Source organism: Rhinolophus hipposideros (genome assembly GCF_964194185.1).
Source record: "Rhinolophus hipposideros genome assembly, chromosome: 5".
NCBI classification, from domain to species: Eukaryota; Metazoa; Chordata; class Mammalia; order Chiroptera; family Rhinolophidae; genus Rhinolophus; species Rhinolophus hipposideros.
This window is the reverse complement of record NC_138051.1, coordinates 44,588,439-44,610,932: the sequence shown is the minus strand read 5'-3', so window position 1 is coordinate 44,610,932 and position 22,494 is coordinate 44,588,439. Positions and strand designations below refer to the sequence as shown.

At 34.3% G+C, this 22,494-nt stretch overlaps 1 protein-coding gene across 1 annotated transcript in view; it reads left to right on the top strand.

Moving 5' to 3' along the window:
* Positions 1–22,494, top strand: part of FAM227B (family with sequence similarity 227 member B) — a gene marked incomplete at its 5' end in the record, with an annotated part of 186,650 nt that overhangs the window by 147,869 nt on the left and 16,287 nt on the right. The window contains 2 exons of the mRNA XM_081049965.1: positions 5,760–5,857; positions 9,390–9,548. Of these exons, the coding sequence (XP_080906091.1) occupies positions 5,760–5,857; positions 9,390–9,548 (257 nt within the window). The remainder of the gene's footprint in view (positions 1–5,759; positions 5,858–9,389; positions 9,549–22,494) is intronic.

Sequence of the window (22,494 nt, the reverse complement as noted above, 5' to 3'; positions counted from 1 at the left end):
TTCCTGTGAATCCCTATGTCAATCAGGATAGGCTAAATTATGCTATAGTAACAATGTCAGCAAAATCTTAGTGTCTTAAGGTGACAAAGGTGTATTTTTCATTCACACTGCGTATCCATTGCATTTAGGCTCAGGTCTCTATTAGTGTAGTAACTCAGACATCCACACCGAAGATTAGTCCATCTCGTTCACCATCATCACTGCAGCAGGGGGAAGAGAACTCGATGAACTGAACATTGGCTCTTAAATCTTCAAATCAGAAAAAAACCACACATCATTTCAACTCAATTTTTATTATATCATTGCCCAGAGCAAGGCACATTCCTATATTTATCTTCAAAGAAGGTAGATGTTTTCAGTCCTATCATGTGCCTTGGAAGGATGAAAAGGTGAATATTTCTGAACAGCCCAATTGATTATCACACTTTCCCCAACTGATCACCACAGGAAAGCTCTGTGTAAGGTAATGAACTATATTGACATAGTAAATACAGCCAGAGTTGCGTCTATAACATTGCACTATATTGACCAAGGGAATTAAAACAAAGCATAATATAGTTCAAATAAACCTACAGGTGGCCAGGAAAATTCAGCTCTAATACATATCTCTTTACTGGTCTACCTTAATTCAAGAATATGTCTCAGATTTTCTAAAGAAATAGATAAAACTCAATGTTCCTCAATATTTTTTCTCAACAAAGATTTTATAAATATGGAGTAATAGTGAGTTCGAATTTATACCCCTTAAGAAATATTAATAACAATATAGACTAACACATAACCTTTATAATGTGCCAGTTACTGTGACTTGCTTATACAATCTCATTTTTATCCAGTTAACGTCTATAAGGTAATTATTACCGTCTCCAAATTATATTTGAGGAAACTGAAGCTTAAAGAAATTAATTAGCCCAAGGTCATTTAGTCTACAAAATAACGGAGCTGGCATTTAAATCTGTGTCCATCTTACTTCAAGGTCTACGTCCTTACTTAATATACTACTCTGCTTCAGGAATGCAGGTTAAGTTCATATGTTTGTGCTTCAAACTATTGGTCAAGTGGGACTTAGATCCACTCTCCTGGTGAATAGGAGAGGAGAAGATCTAACCTCTGAGTGGAACTGTCTTAAGAGGCACCTCCAGAGAGGGCATATATACTTTTAGAGCAATTTTTAAAGGACGATCAAGGTCTCAAAATTCTGTTATTGGTGGAACTTTTACCATGAGTATATAGCTGTGATGTTTTTCAAAGAAAAACAGGAGCCGTGCTTTGAAAAACAGAATAATATTTAGAGAATAACATATAAAACATTGTCTCAATAAATGAATATGCCAATAAATAAAAAATCCTGTCAAAGTAACTATAGAGGATATGTAAAATACAGCAAGAAAATAGAAAGATTTAAGAAAAATATTAATACTTCAAAAGGTATATTATCTTATTTTTTTTAGTCTTGGATCTAAAACCTAAACTATTTTTTAATTTATTTTTCAACTACAGTTGTCATACAACATTATATTAGTTTCAGGTGTACAACATAGTGATTAAACATTGAAATAATTTACAAAGTGATCACCCCGATAAGTCTAGAATCCATCAGACACCATACATAGTGATTATAATATTATTGACTATATTACCTATGCTGTATTTTACATCCTCATGAGTATTATTAAATTTATAGTGGTGACATTGGTTAATGACATTATTTTAGTTTTATATAAATATTTCTATATCAATTCATTCATTGACAGACACTTAGGTGTTTTCGTATCTTGGTCTATGTGAATCATGCTACAATGAACATGGGAGTGCAGATATCTCTTTGAAATAATGATTTTATTTCCTTCGGGTGTATAACCAAAAGAGGGATTGCTGGATTAAATGGTAATTTTTTTCTGTTTCTGTGGGGAAAATATGCCATTTGAATTTTGATAGGGTTTACATTGAATCTTTATATCAGTGTTTCATATGGACATTTAAAAAGTGTTTAATATCTCATGAACATGAGATACGTTTCCATTTATTTATGTCTTCATCCGTTTCTTTCATCATCAATGTTTCATAGTTTTTACTGTATAGATCTTTCACCTCCATGGTTAAATTTATTCTTAAACATTTTATTCTCTTTGATGCTATCATAAATGGAGTTGTTTTCTTGATTTCTTCTTTGAATAGATTATTGTTGATGTGAAAAAACACAACTGATTTTTTATATTGAATTTGTGTCCTGTGACTTTACTGAATTCTTTTATTCTAACAGTTACTGAATGGGGTTTTTTGCATATAAAATTAGGGTTTTTATATGTAAAATTATGTCATCTGCAAACAGAAATAATTTTATTTCTTTCCAATTTTGATGCCATTTTTTATCTTATCTGATTGCTCTTGCTAGTACTTCCAGTACTATATCGAATAGAAGTGGCAACAGTGGGCATCCTTGCCTATGCTGAATATTAGAGGAAAAGTTTTCAATGTTTCCGCATTATGATGTTAGTTGTGGGTATTTCATAGATAATCTTTATTGTGTTAAGGATATTCCCTTCTATACCTTTTTTTTTTTTAAAAATTTCTATACCTATTTTATTGAGAGTTTTTATCGTAAATGAATGTTGAACTTTGTCAAATTCTTTTTCTGCATCTACTGAGATAACCATGTAGTTTTTATTTTTCATTGTTAATGTAGCATAGCACATTGATTGTTTTGCATATGTTAAACTAACCTTGCATCCCAAGATAAATCTAACTTGGTCATAGTGTATAAATTTTTTGATGTCTTGTTGAATTTGATTTGCTAGCATTAAACTGTGGAAATTTTCATCTCTGCTCATCAGAGATATTGGCTTATAGTTTTTTTTTTTTTGCAGTGTCTTTATCTGGCTTTGGTATCAGGGTGATGTTGGCCTCAAAATGAATTTGGAAGTGTTCCCTTTGCTTCTGTTTTTTTGGAAGAGTTTTTAAAGGATTGGCGTTAATTCATCATTGAATGTTTGATAGGATTCAGCCATCATACCATCTGGTCCTGGGCTTTTCTTTGTTGGGAGATTTTTTTATTACCACTTTAATCTCCTTATTTTTTATTGGTCTGTTCAAACTATCTATTTCTTCTTGATTCAGTCATTGTTATATTGTAAGTTTCTAGGAATCTACCCATTTCTTCTAGGTTATTCAATTTGTTTGCATGTAATCGTTCACAATATTCTCTTATAATCATTTCAGTGGTATTTGTAACATCTCTTTCATTTCTGATTTTGAGTCCTTTTTGTCTTGGTGATTTAGGCTTAAAGTTTGTCTATTTTGTTTATCTTTTCAGTAAACTAGTTTAGTAAACTAGGTCTTTTTTTGTTGTTTTATTAATCTCTATTTCATTTATTTTTGCTCTGATCAGAGCAATATTTTCCAATTTGTGCTTCAGAACCCATTTAATGGTTGATTTTTTTAATATTTTCTATTCTACATGAAAAACTTAAAATGGGTTCAGTTTTCTTCAAAGACACCTTTAATTAAGCCAAATTTAAAAGCTTGTTTTACATTTGTAATGTTTGGCACCACAGAGCCTTAATTCATAAATATACCAGTTCCTTATTTAAAATACTTGTCACTTAGTTCTTCATACAAAAACCATAGAAATACTTAAAAATCAATCACTTGTCTTGTATCTGTAACTTGTCTGAGCAATGATTTAGTCCTTGAAGACACAGATATAATTTATAGAAAAAGTAATAGAAAGAAGTAACCTCCCCAAAACTCCAAGATCAAGTGATCTGAAAAGTAAGGTTTTTATTGTGTGCACAGTGGACGTGAAGTAGAGATCTTTTCATTATTACTATATCTGTTCATAGAAACTAGAAATTAGGTAATATCATCTAAATGAGTATTAAAGAATGATTCAAAATTGAGCAAGTTTTATTTTTTAATTATTCTTTGCCAAGAGAGTGTTTTTTTATTAATTTCTTATTTATCTTTCCAGTATTTCTTTATACAAATGAAGGCAAATACAATAGATGCTTTTATTTTCTCTCTTTTATACTAAAGGTAATATATTGTATACAGTCAATCAAATAATGTACTCTATACACTGTTCTACTTGCTTTTATCACTTAAGATCTCTTCATATCAGTATGGGGATCTTCCTCATTTAGTTTTACAGCTGCATAGTATTCCTTCAAATGGAAGTGCCTTAGTTTATTCAATCATTACTTGACTACTAAATACATCAGTTGTTTATAATCTCTAAGTTTTACAAATTATGCCACAATCAATAAATTTGTACATATGTTTTTTCATGCTTATGTAGGAGGTTGTGTAGGATACATTCTCAGAAGAGAAATTGCTGTGTCAAAGGGAAAATATGTATTTTTGGTATATATTGCCTGATTCCCCTCCATAAGGGGTTATATGTTTTGAGCAAGAAATTATATGGTTTACTACCTTTCTTGCCCTTTTAACTCCAACTTAATCTAACCTTGGTCAAAAATTTAAAATACAGATTCCTTGCTAACCAATTCTTTAATCTCTGACAGAGATAAATGCCCGTATGCCCAGTATTTCAGGCTAACAATTCAATATATTTTAATGTCTTAAGTCAAAAATCAATCCAAATGACTTTCCTCAATTGCTTGGAGTCTTTTCATTAACATCATAACTGCTAGATCTAATTAGTCTACCTTGTAACTGAGGATGACAATCAGTGCCAGAATCTAGTAAAACCTTCAGATTATTTGTTTGCTTTGCTTTATGTTAAGATATCCTTAGTAACTAGCTTTTAGGCTGATTGGCATGGCTGATTAAATCATATGGTTCTCCTTTCCTTTAAGATGTGGCAAGATTCCCTAGGTATCTTCATGTATATTCATGCTGATGGCGAGGAAAAATTACCAAGTCTTTTCTTATCTGGATGTGTTGTCAATATATGGAAAAGGTGAACTCAAACATACAAAGCCTCCTATTGCATTTAACTATGCAATAGGGTAATGGAAAGAGCTCTAGACTCAGAAGCAAAAAAACCTAGGCCTATATCCTCTCTATCTACTCTTAATAAATGCTGTTTCCCTGAAAATAAGACCTAGCGGGACAATTAGCTCTAATGCGTCTTTTGGAGCAAAAATTAACGTAAGACCTGGTACATATTATATTATATTATATTATATTATATTATATTATACCCGGTATTATATTATATAAGACCCAGTCATATATCACAGTAAAATAAGACCCGGTATTTTATATTATATTATATTATATTATATTATATTATTATATTATATTAATTATATTATATTATATTACATTACATTACATTATATTATAGGCCCTGTCTTATATTACAGTAAAAAAGACTGGGTCTTTTATTAATTTTTGCTCCAAAAGATGCATTACAGCTGATGGTCCGGCTAGGTATTATTTTCGGGGAAACACGGTGGTAGTTTAGAGCAAGTCATAGAGTTTACTGTACTTTAGTTTTCTCATGCATAAATTATGGGAAATGTTACTTAGCTCACAGAATGGTTTGTGAAGTTGACATGAGATAATGTATGTGAATGAATTTTATAAACTCTGATGCGCTATTAAGTAAAAATGAGATAGTATATTCATTTCCTTTTACTGGGGCAAGCTATAACAACATGCTAAACCCCTCTCAATCGTCTTTGCTTTTCTCCATGTTTAGGGTGCTTTGCTAGGAGAAAGAAGGGGTATCATGCCTTTATGTGAAGAAAAAAATATCAGAATTTAAGAAAGTATTTTTTTTTCTGTTTTAGCCATAGATTTCGATATGATGGAAATTTTAAAGAACCCAAAAGCATATACAACATCCACACCCAAGGAAGAACCAAGATTATTAAGACTAACAACAAAGGTTTGGAGACATTATTTTTAAAAATGTTCTTCTTTTACTTGCAGTATAATTAGTTCAACAGTTTCATATAGGCCGTGTGGATTATTTCATTCTTGATATATATTTTAGAAAAAAAATTAATGATCAAAAGTGATTTATTGGAGAGGTTAATGTTAATATTAAAACGTTTTATTTTTTTCTGTAAAAAAGTCCCCATCTCTAATGAGAAAAAAATACAGCATTTATCTTTTTTCATGCTCTGGCACTGATAGTCCTTGAATTGACATACAGACATGGCTCTGATCTCAACAAGCATCAGTCAAAGTTGGGAGAACTTCAAAGGAGTTTTCAGCAATGGTTGGCCTGGCCCCACCTCTTAAGCCATACTCCTAGAATAACTGACTACATGTAGATACTGTTCCTCTTAAGTTGTAAATACTATGTTTCTCCACTTTCCTGAAGGTGCCTCCAAAATAGAGATTTTATGGACTTGACACTTTATGTTGCTTTAGCCAGGATTTGATGAGGTTATTGGCTTGAAATTCTGAATTTGATCTATTAACTTGTTAGACAATTAGGTTTTAAATCTGTTGCTGTCTTTATTGCTAAAATTTTGTCTGAATTATCTAGACAAGGCTCACTATTATTTTAAATTTTAAGTTATGCCTATGTAAAAACCACTTTTTCAAAGTAAGTATTCACATGTTTCCTGCCCTCTGATAATTTAGGTATATAAAATCTCTTCCAACCTTCACAGTGCTGCCAAGGATGATTTGTAAGTATTTAGGTTAGAAAATGGTGATCTCTAGGACTCAATTTGGGATCGATGACACCATTTGGGGGCGGGGGTGGATGGGTAGGTTTAGAAATCAGGGAAACGTAATAAAATTGTGTATCTGATCTTCAACAAGCACTAAAAATGGTCTTTTATGCCTTGCTTACAAGTTGAAGAAATATGGTTAGGTGGATTTGTAACTGAAAGAACAACCTTTTTCAGATGACACTATTAAAAGATAGAATGCAAATACATCTTCGATAGTATACCATAGTGTTGTATTATTTGTCCTGTCCCATGCAGACTACTTTATCAACAACTTGGATAAAAATATGGTTGCCATTTTTATTAGATATGTAGAAGTCATAAAGCTTGGAAGAATTATGAATACATTGGATGAGCAAAAGTTCACAACAGGCTAGAGTAATAAGCCTAATCGCAGAAGATAAACTTTCATTATAGAAAAAGTATAAAGATCCAAAATTACAACTGGATAAGTATAATATAATAAAGCCTTGGCTTAAGGGCATCTGGAAAGATTTGGGAATTGGTTTTAACAGTAAGTTCTGTATGTGTCAACAGTAGAATGTTGTTGACCCCAAAATCTAATGTATTCTTGCACTATTTAAATAGACATGTGGGCTTTACTCTCTGCTAATTCAACAATAATTGCGTGTGATATTCATTTTGGAGAGTTGCATTGTAAAAGGGTGTAGACAAACAGAAGCGTTCTTAACAGAATATAACCAGGATGATGAAGGACTCCGAAACCATATTGTTTGAGCAATGGCCAAAATATTTAAAGACATTGCTACTAGAAAAGAAAAAACCCTGGAGGCCTTATTAACTGCTTTCAAATATGTAGAGCACTACTGCAAGAAAGCAGGATTAGACTTTCTGTGTGGCTCAGTAGTGTTCTTTACCAATAGAAACCAAAAAATATTTTACTTTTACCAGTAAGTGAAAGTTATAGGGAGACAGATTTCAGTTCAACATAAAGAAGAATTTTTTAAGCACCAAATGCTGAATATTCATGAGGGCATTGGCAGGACACACATTAAAACCTCAAAAAATCTAAGTTTAGCTTTATAGTCATTGTTAGCAATTATCCTTTAATAAATTAACAGAAAAATTGAGCACTAAAACCATCCCTTAGACTTTCTGGGTCATTCTTTGTGACCCTTCCAAAGTTTATAGGATTGCCTGGTTCTTCAAATTTAGTACTAAATTGATTTTTGACTATAAGTCCTGTTTATGGAATCAAAGTTCTCTGACAATTTTATGTTATATCTTTTGTTAGGTGAATGGAAGCAGTGGGGCTTCTGTTAATTGTTTTGGCTATTTTGAATGTCTCTAGCAAAAGTTCTTTGGGCAACATGGGACCTTCTGCTTTGACGTATCTAAGAAAATAACTAAGGTGCCACAAAACATCAGATTTGCATTTAATCGTAGATCTGCTCTTGCCTGGTTGAATTATCCTTAAAAAAATCAGGGTTCCTCATAGAGGAAGTAGCTATGAACTACAGTTTTCGTAAGTTAAAAACTAGTAACTGCAGGTAAACAATAACAGAAATGTCTATTTCTAGTACTTCAGTAAGATAAAGTTTCTATTTTACAATACCCAAGGCAGAAGCCAGGAAAGGGTCATAAAACAATCTTATGAGATAGGCAAAAATTTCCTTTTAATCTAAATAGAGCTTGGCCTGGTTTTGCATGGAATTTAAAGATCAGGCTAGATGTATCCTGATGTAAATTGGGAGATTAAGATGAAGGAAATGATTTACATCATAGAAAATACGTCTGATATTGACATTAACTTTTCACCATCAAAGAATTGCTTTTGATTATTATAGTCTCATTTTTAAAAATAATTTTGGAGCAGCTATGAACAAACACAATGAAAAAGTGACCATAAGCAAAGTTAACAAAAGAGAATTTTATGTATTGGTAAAAGCTAATAAGAATAAAATCTTATTTCCCCACAGGAAATGGAATCAATAATAAATCTCTCATCTAGGCATTACAAAAAATTGAGAAAATACTTCAACATATGAGTAGTTGCTATACTGACCTTGTTACCCTACAAGAAGTCAATAATAGAATCTTGGAGTGATTATATTTATTGTGTTGTTTCCCTGACATAGAATTCATGGTCAACATTTTGTTTTGTTTGCTTTGTTTTGTTTTGTTTAGTTTTGTTTTGTTTTCCCTCAGCACTTTGATTATGTTATCCAACTGCCTCTGGCCCTGTTTGTTCTAATGAGAAGTCAGCTGTTAATCTAAGGTTCCCTTATATGTTGTTTTTCTCTCGCTATTTTTGAGATTTTTTTTTTTTATCTTTGTCTTTCAATACTTTGACTATATGTCTAGCTGTGAATTTATCCTACTTGAAGTTAAGGTTCTTAGATGTATTTTTCATAAAATGTGGAAAGTTTCATTATTTCTACATATTTTTTTTCCTGCCACTTTTTCTAGGATTCTGGTCTTTTTCTTCATTCTTTTTTCTTTCTAGTTTTCAGACAGAATAATCTCCATTGACCTATATTTAAGCATGCTGAGAAAGCAAAAGGCTAGAAGAGCTTTACTGCCCATACTCATAGATTCATACGTCAGTAAATTTCTTTACTTAAAAAAAATGCTTTGCAGAATTTACTTGTATTTACTCTAATATACTAGATGGTAATTTTATTTATAGTTATAATGCACTTATATTTTATTTACAGTTCTTTAAAAACCACAAAGGTAATAACTGATTTGATTTTTTTCTTCCCTTCGTAGTCCCATTATGCTAGCGCTGGCCCAGAGTTTAACCGTGTGCTCTTCAATATTGGAAGTCAGAGTCCACTGATTTTATATTATCTTAAAATGCATGAGCTAACTAGTATTTCCAAAGGCCCTAAAAAAAGCAAGATTAAACTCACTGAAATATTACAAGAACCATATCCTTTTTTAAACTTTGCTTTAATATGATCTATTTCTAAAATATTCAAAACTGTTTACTAAATGTGTCAATTAAGAAAAAAATTAATTCATTTTTAACCAATGCTTTTATTTAGCATTTAGTTATGTTCAAAACTTTTATAGCATGTTTGGTTATTTTCTCTTTTAAAGCTAAGGCTATGATTTTGCATGTAAGAAAAATAAAACCAGCATAATTAAAAACTGGTATATTTAGCTCTTTAGTAAAAGGCTGTCTTTGTAACTTACTGTTCAGGGTTCAGTTTCAAACATTTGTTGGAACTGTGGGGCTTCTAGGCTTCTCCAGAAGAGAGTTTCAAACATGCATTAGCTATGGAATCCTTGTTCCAATGAAAATTTATTTAAAAACTTAATATGTAAAATATAAAGAAACGGGAGCTCTTTAGTTGTAGCAGTGGTGGGGGGCCTGTTTGCTCTCCTGTGATCCATCTATATAACCCATCCTGGCCCAGGCTTACTGGGGACTCAAAGGAACCCCAAAGGGCTTTAATACCAGAGTCTACAAACTGAAGTGTACATAGCTCTGGATGAAGAAAAAAAATATCAGGACTCTTAGTTACATGTGTTTCTATCTTGAAAAATAAAAAAGACGTCACACTTTACTAATATTTAATAAACGGGTACCCTCACTCAGCTGATATTTCAGTCTGGACTCCACTCTGTTGAGGGCATCTTTGCTCTCATGTTGTTTTCTGGATATCACAACATAGAGCTGTTTTCTTTGGGTGGGTAAGCAAATTCATAGATTATATCGTTGAGTTTTAACTAAATTAACAACTCACTAGTGCACCAAAGGTTTAAAAGATTTCTGAAAAGAACTGTGGATTGATGCAAGAATAAATTTTTTTTTAAAAAGGAAAGAAATGGCAGAACAATATTTCTCCTACTCCTTGCAGGAGTTCATTTTCAGCCACAATAAGAAATGAAATTAATGGTGACCTATTGAGTTCTGCCAGGATGTAGTCAAAAAATATAAAAATAAAAATATTCAAAAAGACTATTTGAAATATGGATATACATAATTTTATAAACAATGATTCTAGCCCTAAGTGTCTTATACTTTTCAACATTATCAAATGGTAGTATGTCAGTTTAATTTGCAAGGCATTTGTAAACCAGCTGGCTAGACACCAATACAAACATCTACAATTTAAGGACAAAAGATTTGGTGTACCATTACTAACTGTTAAATTTTATTTTTAAAATATTTTATTTCATCTCACTGTTTTCTATTCATATCCTGCATATATTTTATAATGTGCATAATATATTAATACAGATTGATATGTATGTAATTTATAAATTAAACATTATACTTATATGGGCATGTGCTCACATAGCTTTTACTCATGAAATATGTGATCAAGAAAGTGTGGAGACCACTGCTCTAGCAGATTCTCAGAACTCTTCCTACAGCACTTCTTCTTCCACATTTCAGTCAAGACAACCTCTAGAGTCTCGCTGACTGCAAGCACATGGAATTAACCTGAATGGCTCCAGAACACAAGGAGAAAGGCAAACTACAGGGCAAATCAGTCTGTCTTAGGACTTGTAACTTAGGTAATGATTCAAGGAGTCTCATCAACCTCGGATTATGTCTAAAACAAAATTTTTTAATCTCTAGACATAAAATTTAAAAGGTATCTAAAACCTTTCACAATAGATTACTTTCATTTTTAACTAATTTTTATTGTGATTATAAAAATGTCAATCTTTGATTGTGCTTACATTTCTGATGGGCATGTATTTTGCAGTGAGTGCATCTATACAGAGTGATAGAGTAGAGAGAGTAGAGAAGGAAATAAATAATAACAACAACAAAAAAAAGACAAATATAATTCATCATATTTGAGGTAGGCACACTCTAAGATGGTCCCCAATAATCCCCACCTCCTGGTAGAATTCGGGGCCTTGTGTAATTCCTTCCCGCTGTGGGCTGAACCTATGATTTGCTTCTAACAAATAGGGCATGGCAAATATAATGGAATATCACTTCTAAGATCCAGTTGCAAAAAAACTGACATCGGCCCTGCTCGACCTTTCATGTTTGCCCTCACAAAGCAGTCTGAGGGAAACCAGCTACCATGTTTTTAGCTGACCAGTAGAGAAGCCTACATGGCAGGGAAGGGAGGAAGGCCTCCAGCCAACAACCAGTAAGAAACAGACCCTCAGTCCAAAATCCCACGAGGAAATGAATATTGTCAACAACCACGTGATGAGCTTGGAAGCAGATCCTCCTTTGGTTGAGACTTGAGGTGACTGAAGCCCCTGCCTGTGAGGGACATTGAGCCCTAAGTTTCCAGCTGAGCCATGCCCAGATTCCTGACCCATAGAAGCTAGGCAATAATATATGTTTGTTGTTTTAAGCTGCCATGTTTGGGGGTAATTTGTTACACATCAGTAGATAACACAATATTTTAGCAAAAGTCTGATTTAGATGAATCTCTTCAATACCTTTATAGCCTCTGCCTTCTTCAGTCCAAATATTTATCACACTGTAGTGTTGCCATTTGTTTACTTGTTTTTCTCACCAATAGAGAATAAAGAAAAAGCCTTTATATTCCTGACAAAAAATAGTATATAGAATAATAGAAAAATAGTATATAGAATACAATAGGTGTCAAATAAAATGTCTGATGGGTGGGTATAGCATGGTTTTATATAAAGTTAAGACCAAATTTCATTTTATTTTTCAAAAACAATTGACACTATCTTTAAAATTAAAAAACAAACAAAAAACTAGAGGACAGGTATAGATATAGAAATTTGGGAGTCATTGGTACAAAGTTAATCTTTGAAGTCATCATTATCAAAATGATGTTTAAAAAGTATTGAACAGTTACTGTGTACCCAGCACTCTTCTAAGTGCTTTCCATTTGTTAATTCATTTAATTCTCATGTCAACTTCTGAGGTAGATACTATTATTCTCTATTTTACAGATAAAGAAACTGAGGCACAAGAAAGGTAGGTAACTTTCCTGTGGACAGTAAGTGATAGTAAGTGTCAGACAGTAAGTGCTATACAGTAAGTGATAGCACTTGGAGTCTATGCTTGGCAGTCTGGTTTCAGAGCAGATGCCCTGGAGCACTCAGGTATTTGGTTCTTTACCCATTAGGAATGGGAAGCTCCAGAAGAAGGTAAAAGCCTATTCTCGACTTTTAAGGAGAATCCCAATCACGGTTTCAGGGGTAGGATAGTAAGAGTCAGAGAACTCAACAGAGGACAAAAGAGAAGGGATACCATGGTAGTGTCCCTCATATTTGAGGATTCATGGTTTATTGAAATTTCTACAGCTGGTCCAGCATTGAATCTCTTTAGCAGTTTTTGCTCCAGACATTTAAGATTGCATGACCATGCATTTCTATATCAAAATCCTTTTATTTATTTAATAAGAGATTCTTATGGCACACTTTATTAAACAAGCTCAAATTCAGTTGAGCCTTTACATGAGATATAGAGCCTTGAGTCTCTATATCAAAATTAATCCTTATGCAATTTTTAATTCAAGAGTCCTGTGGAACAAATACATTTAAAAATAAATTTAACATTATAGGTAGTATTTCTTTTGATTCAGAGTGATTTGCCAAAGTCGCAAGAGAGAAGATTGATTTATTGTCAATGCTTTGAGATGTATTCATATGTAAACAGTGAGAAGATCGGAGATGTGTGAGAAGACAGAGGGAGTAAATGTAATTGTACTCACAGGGTGTTGTTCATGAATCTGAGAGGATTTTTAAAGTACATTTATAAGGAAAATAATAAACTTATTTATTCATGTACATTAAATCATTATTCGCAGAAAATTTTAGTATTCTTATGAATGATCTGAATTTTTTTAAAAACTTGATCATTTAATATTAAAGTTAGACTAAACTGGAAAAAAAACTTCTAGGACTCAGAGATGAATGTGTCGTGCATCTTTAAACTAGGTAGAATCTTGTGCAAAATGTATTTGGAGCTCTTAATTTTCCCTTTCCACTTTCTATTTTTATAAACCATTGCAAGTCCTTTATGTGTTAAGAGTAAGCTAACAAGAAATAGTTTGTTAAGTGTAATAATTTTTCACATGTAAAACACAAATTATTTTTTTTAAAGAAAGAAAATTCAGGAACAAAATATTGATGTGGTTTGTGTGGGTCCTATTAAAAAGAAAAGTCTATAGGCTGTATCTGTACTTCTAACTTGAGTTTAGAACATTCACATTCAGTTGAAGTTTAGAAAAAAACCCTGAACTCCATGCATTGTCGTAATGAGTGCATTGTATTGCTATAAAACATGTGCTCCCACCATAATACACGAATATACAGACTTTTCAAACATGTAAAAACTTTTGGGGGTGGATTGTTAAACTCTATAATTGAAAATAATGTGGGATATATCAACATTGATCCCAGAATAAAAATAAAAGCTATACAAAGAACTCATCTGTTGTGAATTATCTGTGATGTGAAAGAAGCAAATAGTCAACAGTGAAAACAAAAGGCGGGGAGAAACCCTGCCTCATAAACGGTCACCAGCTCCATATAACACTCCATCTTCACACAGTAAGAGCCCAGCGGGAAACTCTTTAGAGCCATGTGCAACTTCTTTTCACTTTTATTTATAAAAAGATTTCTAATAATGTTTGTCATATGTGCATTTATAGACTTTTTCTCACTAATATATGAATAACAACTGGTGAATTGTTAATGAAGTTACTATCAACTGTATTTTTCATTTCACATCAGTGACATTTCAAGTTAATTGACATATATTAAAGATCTGGTAAGTATATTTTTAAAATGCTAAATTAGCTAAAATACAAACATCAAAACAAACAAACAACAACAACAAAAAAAACACACTTCTAATCCAGAAAGCTACCATGTAGTTATTTTTCCAGTAAAGACAACATATAATACTTTTTTGCTCAATCCTTCTAAAATTCTCAGGGTAAAGTGAACAGGAAAGCCTACACTGCTAGAAAGTTTGTTCCATTATTTACCAAAAAAATTAACCCTCAACTTTCCTTCAGCTTCAATAATAGGCATGTGAACATCACAATATTATCTGTTAATGAGATCTTTCAGATAATAGAAACCAGATGTTAGTTTCCTGGAATGGGAGGTCTTTTAAAAATACTTCTTGTTGAAAACACCCAGACCTAAAATCCCTGTGGCAACACAAACTCCCTTCACCAAAACATGATGGAGGACTGATATTTCCTCTAGTTGTCTGCAAAGAGAAAAAACAGGGACATGGTACACTAAAGCTAAGGAAAGGAAGAGAATGAAGAGAGTTAAGGAAGCAGAGAAGAAACCTAAAACCCTTGGTTGCAATGAAGAGGCCTCTTCAGCAATAAGGAAAAAAATATCACTCTAATTTTTGCCTATTCTCCATCTGTATCAATCAATCAAGCAGAAGAATTGGACTAGGTAAATTTCAAGTCCCTTTGAATCCTGAGATTTATGATTCTGTTGGAGGAATTTGATTTTCCACACCATCAATGGATGAATTTGTAAATAGCTCAATTTTCCCTGAAATGACAACATTTTCATTTTGTCAACTCTTCTGAGTTCTTCTGCGGCTACACTAAGAAAAAGAATGCATAGACACCATTTTTCCCATTCTCAGCTGTCAGCTCTCCTAAAAGGCCACCAGAGTAAACTTGACCAAATAAAGTTAAGTTTAGTAGATTAACTGTAGTAAGAACACCAATTTAACAGAGCTTTAGCAGTGTCTCAAAATGGATAAATTCTGGGATGATATTTATAGGGTTTTAGGGCCTGAACTGGATGATTTTGAGACAGGCCCTGCAAAGGCAGGGAATTGTTTGGGATTGGGCAGAGCTTAATGATATTATAATTTTGAGTTGGTGGGCCCAGTGAAGCAAGGGTCTTAAAGTAAGCTTTGATGAACAAGCTATTTTAGCTGGTTTAAAGTTTATCTTTCAGGTGAAAGCAAGTATCTAAGTTATTTTTGCTTATTCTCAGCATAGTTAAACATAGGCACAAAAGAAGAATGTATGGTCCCTAAATGTTTTAACATAGGGACAGCAATGACATCAGCATCATGGCTAAATAAGGTCTGACTTGTTCATGCCCCCCCCTCAACAACAACCATATGGCATCCATCCATGGACAAAAGTGCTTTTGTGGATGCTGTAGGATGTAGCAGCATTTGCCAAGGAACCCGAAAGTCTCACTTATCTGTGTATCAGGAAATAAGCATATGAGGTCCCAACTGTGGACCTTGTAGGGAACAGGCTCTAGTGCTTTGGCCATAGCCTGCAAACCCCCAGAAAACAGTATCATAGATAATCACCTATGGACAAGAGAGGTTTTGTGGAAGTCCAGGTTTTCAGCGGAAGAGTTCCAGCACACCATGGGAGCAAAACAATATGAGTGTGGATGCCTTGGAGAGGGTAAAGGAACAATTTGACTTCACTCTTTCCCCGAAGTGGCACAGCTTAGGGCCAACAGAGATCTTCTTGGCCCGTGACTTCTCATGTGGGGAAAGTGAGAACTTGTGAGTGAAAACCTGGCTTCCCTAACTGTGCGGTTGCTGCCAAAGATGCCCATTTTTCTCTTGCCCCATCCAGAGTACTGAATGGTGAGTTGAATGACTTGGAGGGAAGAGGCTGGGCGAGTGGCAAATAGGACTCTCAAAGGGCAGTACAAATGGATGCAAATTCTCCTGACCATGTCATTGATTCCACCAAGAAATCTGCCCACAGATTCCCCCTGACTGGCCCACGGGCCCCCCTACTAGACCATGTGCCTCCCCCACACACAGTCACACCCTGTGGCCAGCTTCCTGTGCATTCTCCCAACAGCATGACAAGAGTGAGTTTAGCAGTTGCCAGGGAGCACACACAAAAAGCCTGCGTCAGCCCAAATTTGTGGGCCAGGGAGAGACTACAAACCACCTTTGGGAAACGAAAGGGAGGCTGTCAGCACTCATCCTGGTGTTTTGTAGGGTAAGAGAAGGCATACTAGCTTAAGTATTCTGCCACAAGAGGGAGCAGGGAGCATGGAACAGGTGTATCCAGAGAAGACCTAAGTGAAGAAAATTCAGAATCTCTAGCAAGGCTGACAGAAGGTGTTTCTCTCCCAAAGGAAGTCAGCAAAGACAAGGAGAAGTGACTTCTACTTCAAATGCAAAGGCAGCAACACAGAACTTCCAGTAGCATGAAAAATCAAGGAAACATGACACCACCAAGAGATCACAATAATCTTCCCAAAGACGTGATCTCAATTTATCTAAATAAAGAATTCAAAATAGCTATTTTAAGGAAACTCAGGGAGCTACAAGAAAACAGACAATTCAGTAAAATCAGGAAAACAATACATGAACAAAATAAGAACTTCAACAAAGAAATAAAAATCATAAAAATAAAAAAGAACTGAAAAGAAATTCTGGAGGTGCAGTATATAATGGATTAAATGAAAACAAATGTGAAAGAGAACATCAACAGCAGAATGGATCAAGCAAAAAAGAATCTGTGAGTTAGAAGGCAGGAACTTTAAAATTATCCAGTTAGAGAAGAACAGAGCAAAAAGAATGAAAAAGAGTGAAGAAAGCCTATTTAACCTGTGGGATACCATCAAAAGAAATAATCCGCAAATTATTAGAGTCCAGAAGAAGAGAGGGAGAAGGGAGAAAGAGTTTAAGTAAACCCTCATGTATATAGTAAACTAATATCTGACAAAGGGACCAAGAATACTCAATGGGGAAAAGACTGTCTCTTCAATAAATGGTGTTAGAAAAAGTGGATAATCACATAACAGAAGAATGAATCTGGACCTCTTACACAAGTCACTATAACTAACTCACAATGGATTAAAAACTTAAACATAATATCTGAAACTGTAAAACTCCTAGAGGAAAACAGTAAAAAGCTCCTTGATGTCAGTTTTGGTAACAATATTTTTGATATGACTCCAAAAATCACAAGGGAAAAAAGCAAAATTTAATAAGTGGGGCTACATCAAACTAAAAAGTTTCTGCACAGCAAAGGAAACCATCAACAAAATGAAAAGGAATGTGAGAAAATATTTGCAAATCATATATCTAATAAGGTGTTAATATCAAAAATATAAAAGGAACTCACAAATCATTAGCAAATAAAAACATTTAAAAATAAATTAATAAATAAATAATTTTTTAAATGGGCAGAGAAACTGAACAGTTTTCCAAAGAAGACATATAAATGGCCAAACAGGTACATGAAAAGGTGCTCAACATCACTAATCATCAGAGAAATGCAAATCAAAACCACAATGAGATATCATTTCACATCCATTAGAATGGCTGTTATCAAAAGATAAGAAATAACAAGTGTTGGAGAGGATGTGGAGGAAAAAGAACGCTTGTGCACTGCTGGTGGGAATGTAAATTTGTGCAGCCACTACGGAAAACAGGATGGCAGTTCCTCAAAAAATTACAAATACAGCTACTATATGACCCAGCAATCACACTTCTGGGTATATACCCAAGGGAAATGAGAACAGGATCTCAAAGAGATATCTGCACTCCCATGTTCATCGCAGCCTATTGACAATAGCCAAGCTAGGAAAACAACCTAATTATTTATACCTATATAGTTCTTACTGTTCCACTCCATAAGTTCAAATAGAGACAAAAAAGTCTAACCCCATCCCTCCACCCCCCCAAAAATGATCTACACAATGGGTAGTTTCTAAGGAAGAGGCAGGAGAGACTGAAAACAATTCATTGACTATATAAACAGGCCCACAGCTTATGACTGGGCAGATTTTGCAGTTCCCAATATGGTCTTTATAAGAATGGTGCAGTATATAAATGCATAATGATACATGAGGGCCTTGAAAACATGCTTTTATGGGAAAAGTGATGCATGCGGGGAAACCTATTTCATGCAGTAGGTTGGGATGTGTCTATCAGCAGTCTCTCCTTTGCATGTGTTCACTGCCCCTATCTTTACCGTCAACCTGGGCTTTCCCCTCCTGCCCCAGTTCTCATTTTGGATTCTACATGTGTTGCCTGCTCTAATTATTAGTTTCCACATACTTCAGATCTTGCTTACTAAGTGTCCAACTCAGCCACATTACCTAAATGTTCCTTCATTACCTGGTTCCAGACTCCAGACTGTTCTTGTGTTGCATTAACAAACATTTACAAAAAAACCTCTGTGCTTGGTATAGGGCTCTGTGCTAAGGACATGACTATCATCCCTGACTTCAGGTAGCTTATTGTCTACTGAACAACCACATCCACAAGCTCCTCAGCTCCACCTAAGTAAGCTACAGCCCCTTTCTAGCTTTCCTCCCATACTAGCCGGAATGATTTCTGTTCTTCCCCTCTCCTCAATGTCTCAAAGCTGCAGCTCAGTGGCCTTTAAGGAAGAGGATACCCTGAAGGGTCTAAGGAAGCACACACTTCTTTTGCCTGGAAACGGATGGAATCTAAAGAGACATGGGTACAATTTTTTGTGTGTGTGCTTATTCTGGAAGCAATCAGAGCAACAATTGAAACGTAAATGAAGTGCTTAGAAAACTGAACAAGGGTATCTTGAATAGAGGCTTAGTCTGGAAGAAAATGGAAAGAGGATTAACCAGGTTGCTTTTTTTCATGGAACTAGCACCAAAGGAATGTCTGCTCTGCTGCAAGTCCATGTAATTATATTTGTCTACGTCATTCAGTTTCAAGACTTGGGGAAATCTCACCAGAAGAGTGAAACAGAGAGAGGAGGGAGTAGCACTGGGAAAACTGGAGTCAAACAAGCCAGAAGCATAGAAATTCACTGAAGCCAAAGAGGCACCTGTTAATGTCAATTTTGATAACCATCAGGGGTTTCAATGAGAGGGCAGCTCACTGTCTTTGGCTCCCATATCCCACAGAGCCCTTTTGGGAAAGGAAAACACATACCCACTCTGAAGAAATTAAGAGAGAAGTTGCCTAAGCTTTAGGAATTATGGAAGGTAAACAATGCAAAAAGACCCATCAAGGTCAAAAAATAAAAACGGCAAGTCACAACACCCTCAGGGGGATTCTGAACATAATTTAAGAGATGGATCATTGGTTCTTACTGTGTAGGCTCAGTTTTGTGGAACTAGGCCATAAAAGGCAGTTTTCTTTTCCTCATTATTCTTATACCCCAATATCTTCTCCAAGTAAGGAGAACGTAGATTTGACTAAATACATAGTTTAGTAAACTGATCCATTTGCTCATATTTTATATGTTATATAGAATGGCAACATACACTATTTAGAGCAAAATTTATGTCGTTTCCTAAAATAACTTGATAACTTTCCTGCTAGATTCCAAAGATTTCTTAAAAGATCAAATTTTAAATTTTTAAAAATGTGCTTAAGACTTAATAGAGCACTTGATAAGCAGAAAAACATGGAGGCATAACAGGATAAAGGATACGTGAAGTATTTAAATTTGCCCTTAGAAGAGAAAAGGAGGTTTAGTTTTTATTTTTAGATGACTTTTAATTGGAACTATTCTGAACTTTGCTGAGTAAGTTGCTAAATTTCTTTCTTTCAGAAACTCTGCTGGTTAACAATAGGGCCAAGTTAAAAAAAAAAAAGTGGTGGGAGAGAGAAAGAACTCTTTTTTTAAAGAACATGAGGAACAAAGGGGTTTTGTTTTACCAAGTAAGTATGTGCATGTGTACTGTAAGCATTTTGTAGCCACCTTGAGCCAGAGACAATTACAAAATTGCTTGTAAGATCCGGCCTTTTTTTCTTACAGACTCGGTTTTCATGTGAGGGTTTTTCTTTTCTTTTAATAAAATACACAAAATACAAACCACAATTCAGCAAACTTGTTATTAAACTAACTAATGAAATAAATAGAAGACCTTAGTTGCTTTAGGTAATCAGGTTCCAGGGAGTGGGTTGTATCAATTTTTTACCCACAATTTTAACTTTAGATTATAAACATGGCTCAATGGAAAAATAAGAGGGGGAGCAGGAGGGATTTTCATCCTCCAAAGTTAGTAATAGCTTAGGTGTTCCCCCCCCCCTTTTTTTAACTTAGTGGTAAAGCCCAATTTGTATCAAATAAGAGAGGAAAACTTCATTTTCAAATAGTTTAAATGATCTTTACATGTTGGAAAAAAATGGATATTCTTGCTCACATGTTACTGATCCATAAAAAAATCAGATGGAAAAGCCATAGCTTCTTGAATGCTTAAAATTTAGGACTAAAAAGAAATACCTTAAATAAATATAAAAAATGATTGGATTATAATTTTGTATTCACCCAACCCATTTCTTCTCATAGGAGGTGAGCAGGGAAAGGAAAAAGTAAAACCTACCCTGTGACTATGCATTCAGCCATAAAAATCACTGCCAGCTATGACTCCGAGTGATTCTGTGAGATGCTCCAGGATATCAGAAAGTGGAAATCCTGCCTAGCTTAGAGCTGAAGTCTTGTGTATCTAAGGAAAAACCAAATTGGCTGCTTTTGGAGGTCGCCTCACATATATTTGTTCTGTTTTGTCATCAGTATTCCAATTTGGTCAATATCAGTGAAGTAGAGTCTCCAGGATCTCTATCTTTAAAGGAAAGACTTAGATATTCACCCAGTTACAAGCAAGAGACTAAGGAACTTGGCCGGAACCTGTGTTTGCAAAGCAAATCCAAAGTTTGTACGTTTATTTAGAATAGCTGTGTGGGGGCAGGAGGGGTTGATGGAACTATGGGGATGGCTAAAGTCCTTCCAAACAACCCTTGGAGCTGTCTCTGTTAAAGGAATTAAGTTATAAAAATGCTGGAATCTCTATAAATCAGCAGTTTGTTTATCCATCCTTATCAGGAAATGAAGCGTTGCCCATAACTAAATTTTCCAAATAACTAGAGCCACCATTTGCGGCACCAAAACTTTTTATGTTAACTATTTTGATGAAAAATTTCCTTAAAGATATATCATACTTCTCTGAGTTCTTAAACAATATAGCAAAAAATAATTAACTTTATGATGATGACTAGGCTTCTCAAGATGAAATCTGTGACTCAACTGCACCGAGATATCAATAAGAATGCTTATTCAGTAGGTGAAGAACAGTAAACACTTGCTGAGTACCTATTACGTAGCAGACTGGTACTAGTGTGAAGGTGCCACACAATTCAACATCAAAAACAGGAAATAGTGTCATCGGTGATAGAATCCTACATAAGTTGCCCTAGTGGGACAGAGAAGTACCCTTATCCAATTTGAGAAAGTCACGCACTAAAGAAGAACAGATTGCTAGACTTTTATAGTCTTTATGCCTATTTATTTTTAATAGTTTTGTCTCCTACTTCAAAAACTTCCTGCTGCCTCTTCTCATTTCTACTAACTCCTTAAAGCCAAACACCATGTCTGACTCATCTTTGTTTCTCAATGCCTAATAAAAGTCCTGGCAAGTTTGCTGAATGCTTTTAGTCAAATCTTTGTTAATAGTTTTAGTAGCCCTGTTTCCTAAATTTTCTAGACTATGCTACAAAACTGCTAATGATGTGTTAAATAGTGGAACTTACTAAAACAGCAACCTTATTTTACACATAACACCAGACCATATAGAATCCGGGTGAGATTCCAACAGTGGTACTATCTCTCATAGAAGAAGGCACATAGTAATAACTTTTTTTTAAATTTCTTGATACATGGCTATGTTGTGGATATTTGACACTTTCGCAAATCTAATATCAAACAATTTAAAGTATAAACAAAGGTAAACAACATGCAGAATATAACTTCCCTAAAGTTTGTTTGGGCTGTATGCTAATAAGTTTTTTCAAGAATTTAGTTTTTCGGATTAAGAATTAAACGAATTATGGTGCATAAAGGAGAAGATTCTAGCCACTGCTTGCTGCCTAGATTTCTTTTACTTCTTATCCAATAGCATTATGTGTAGAATGGATACTTTGGACTTAAACCTGGTAATCTTG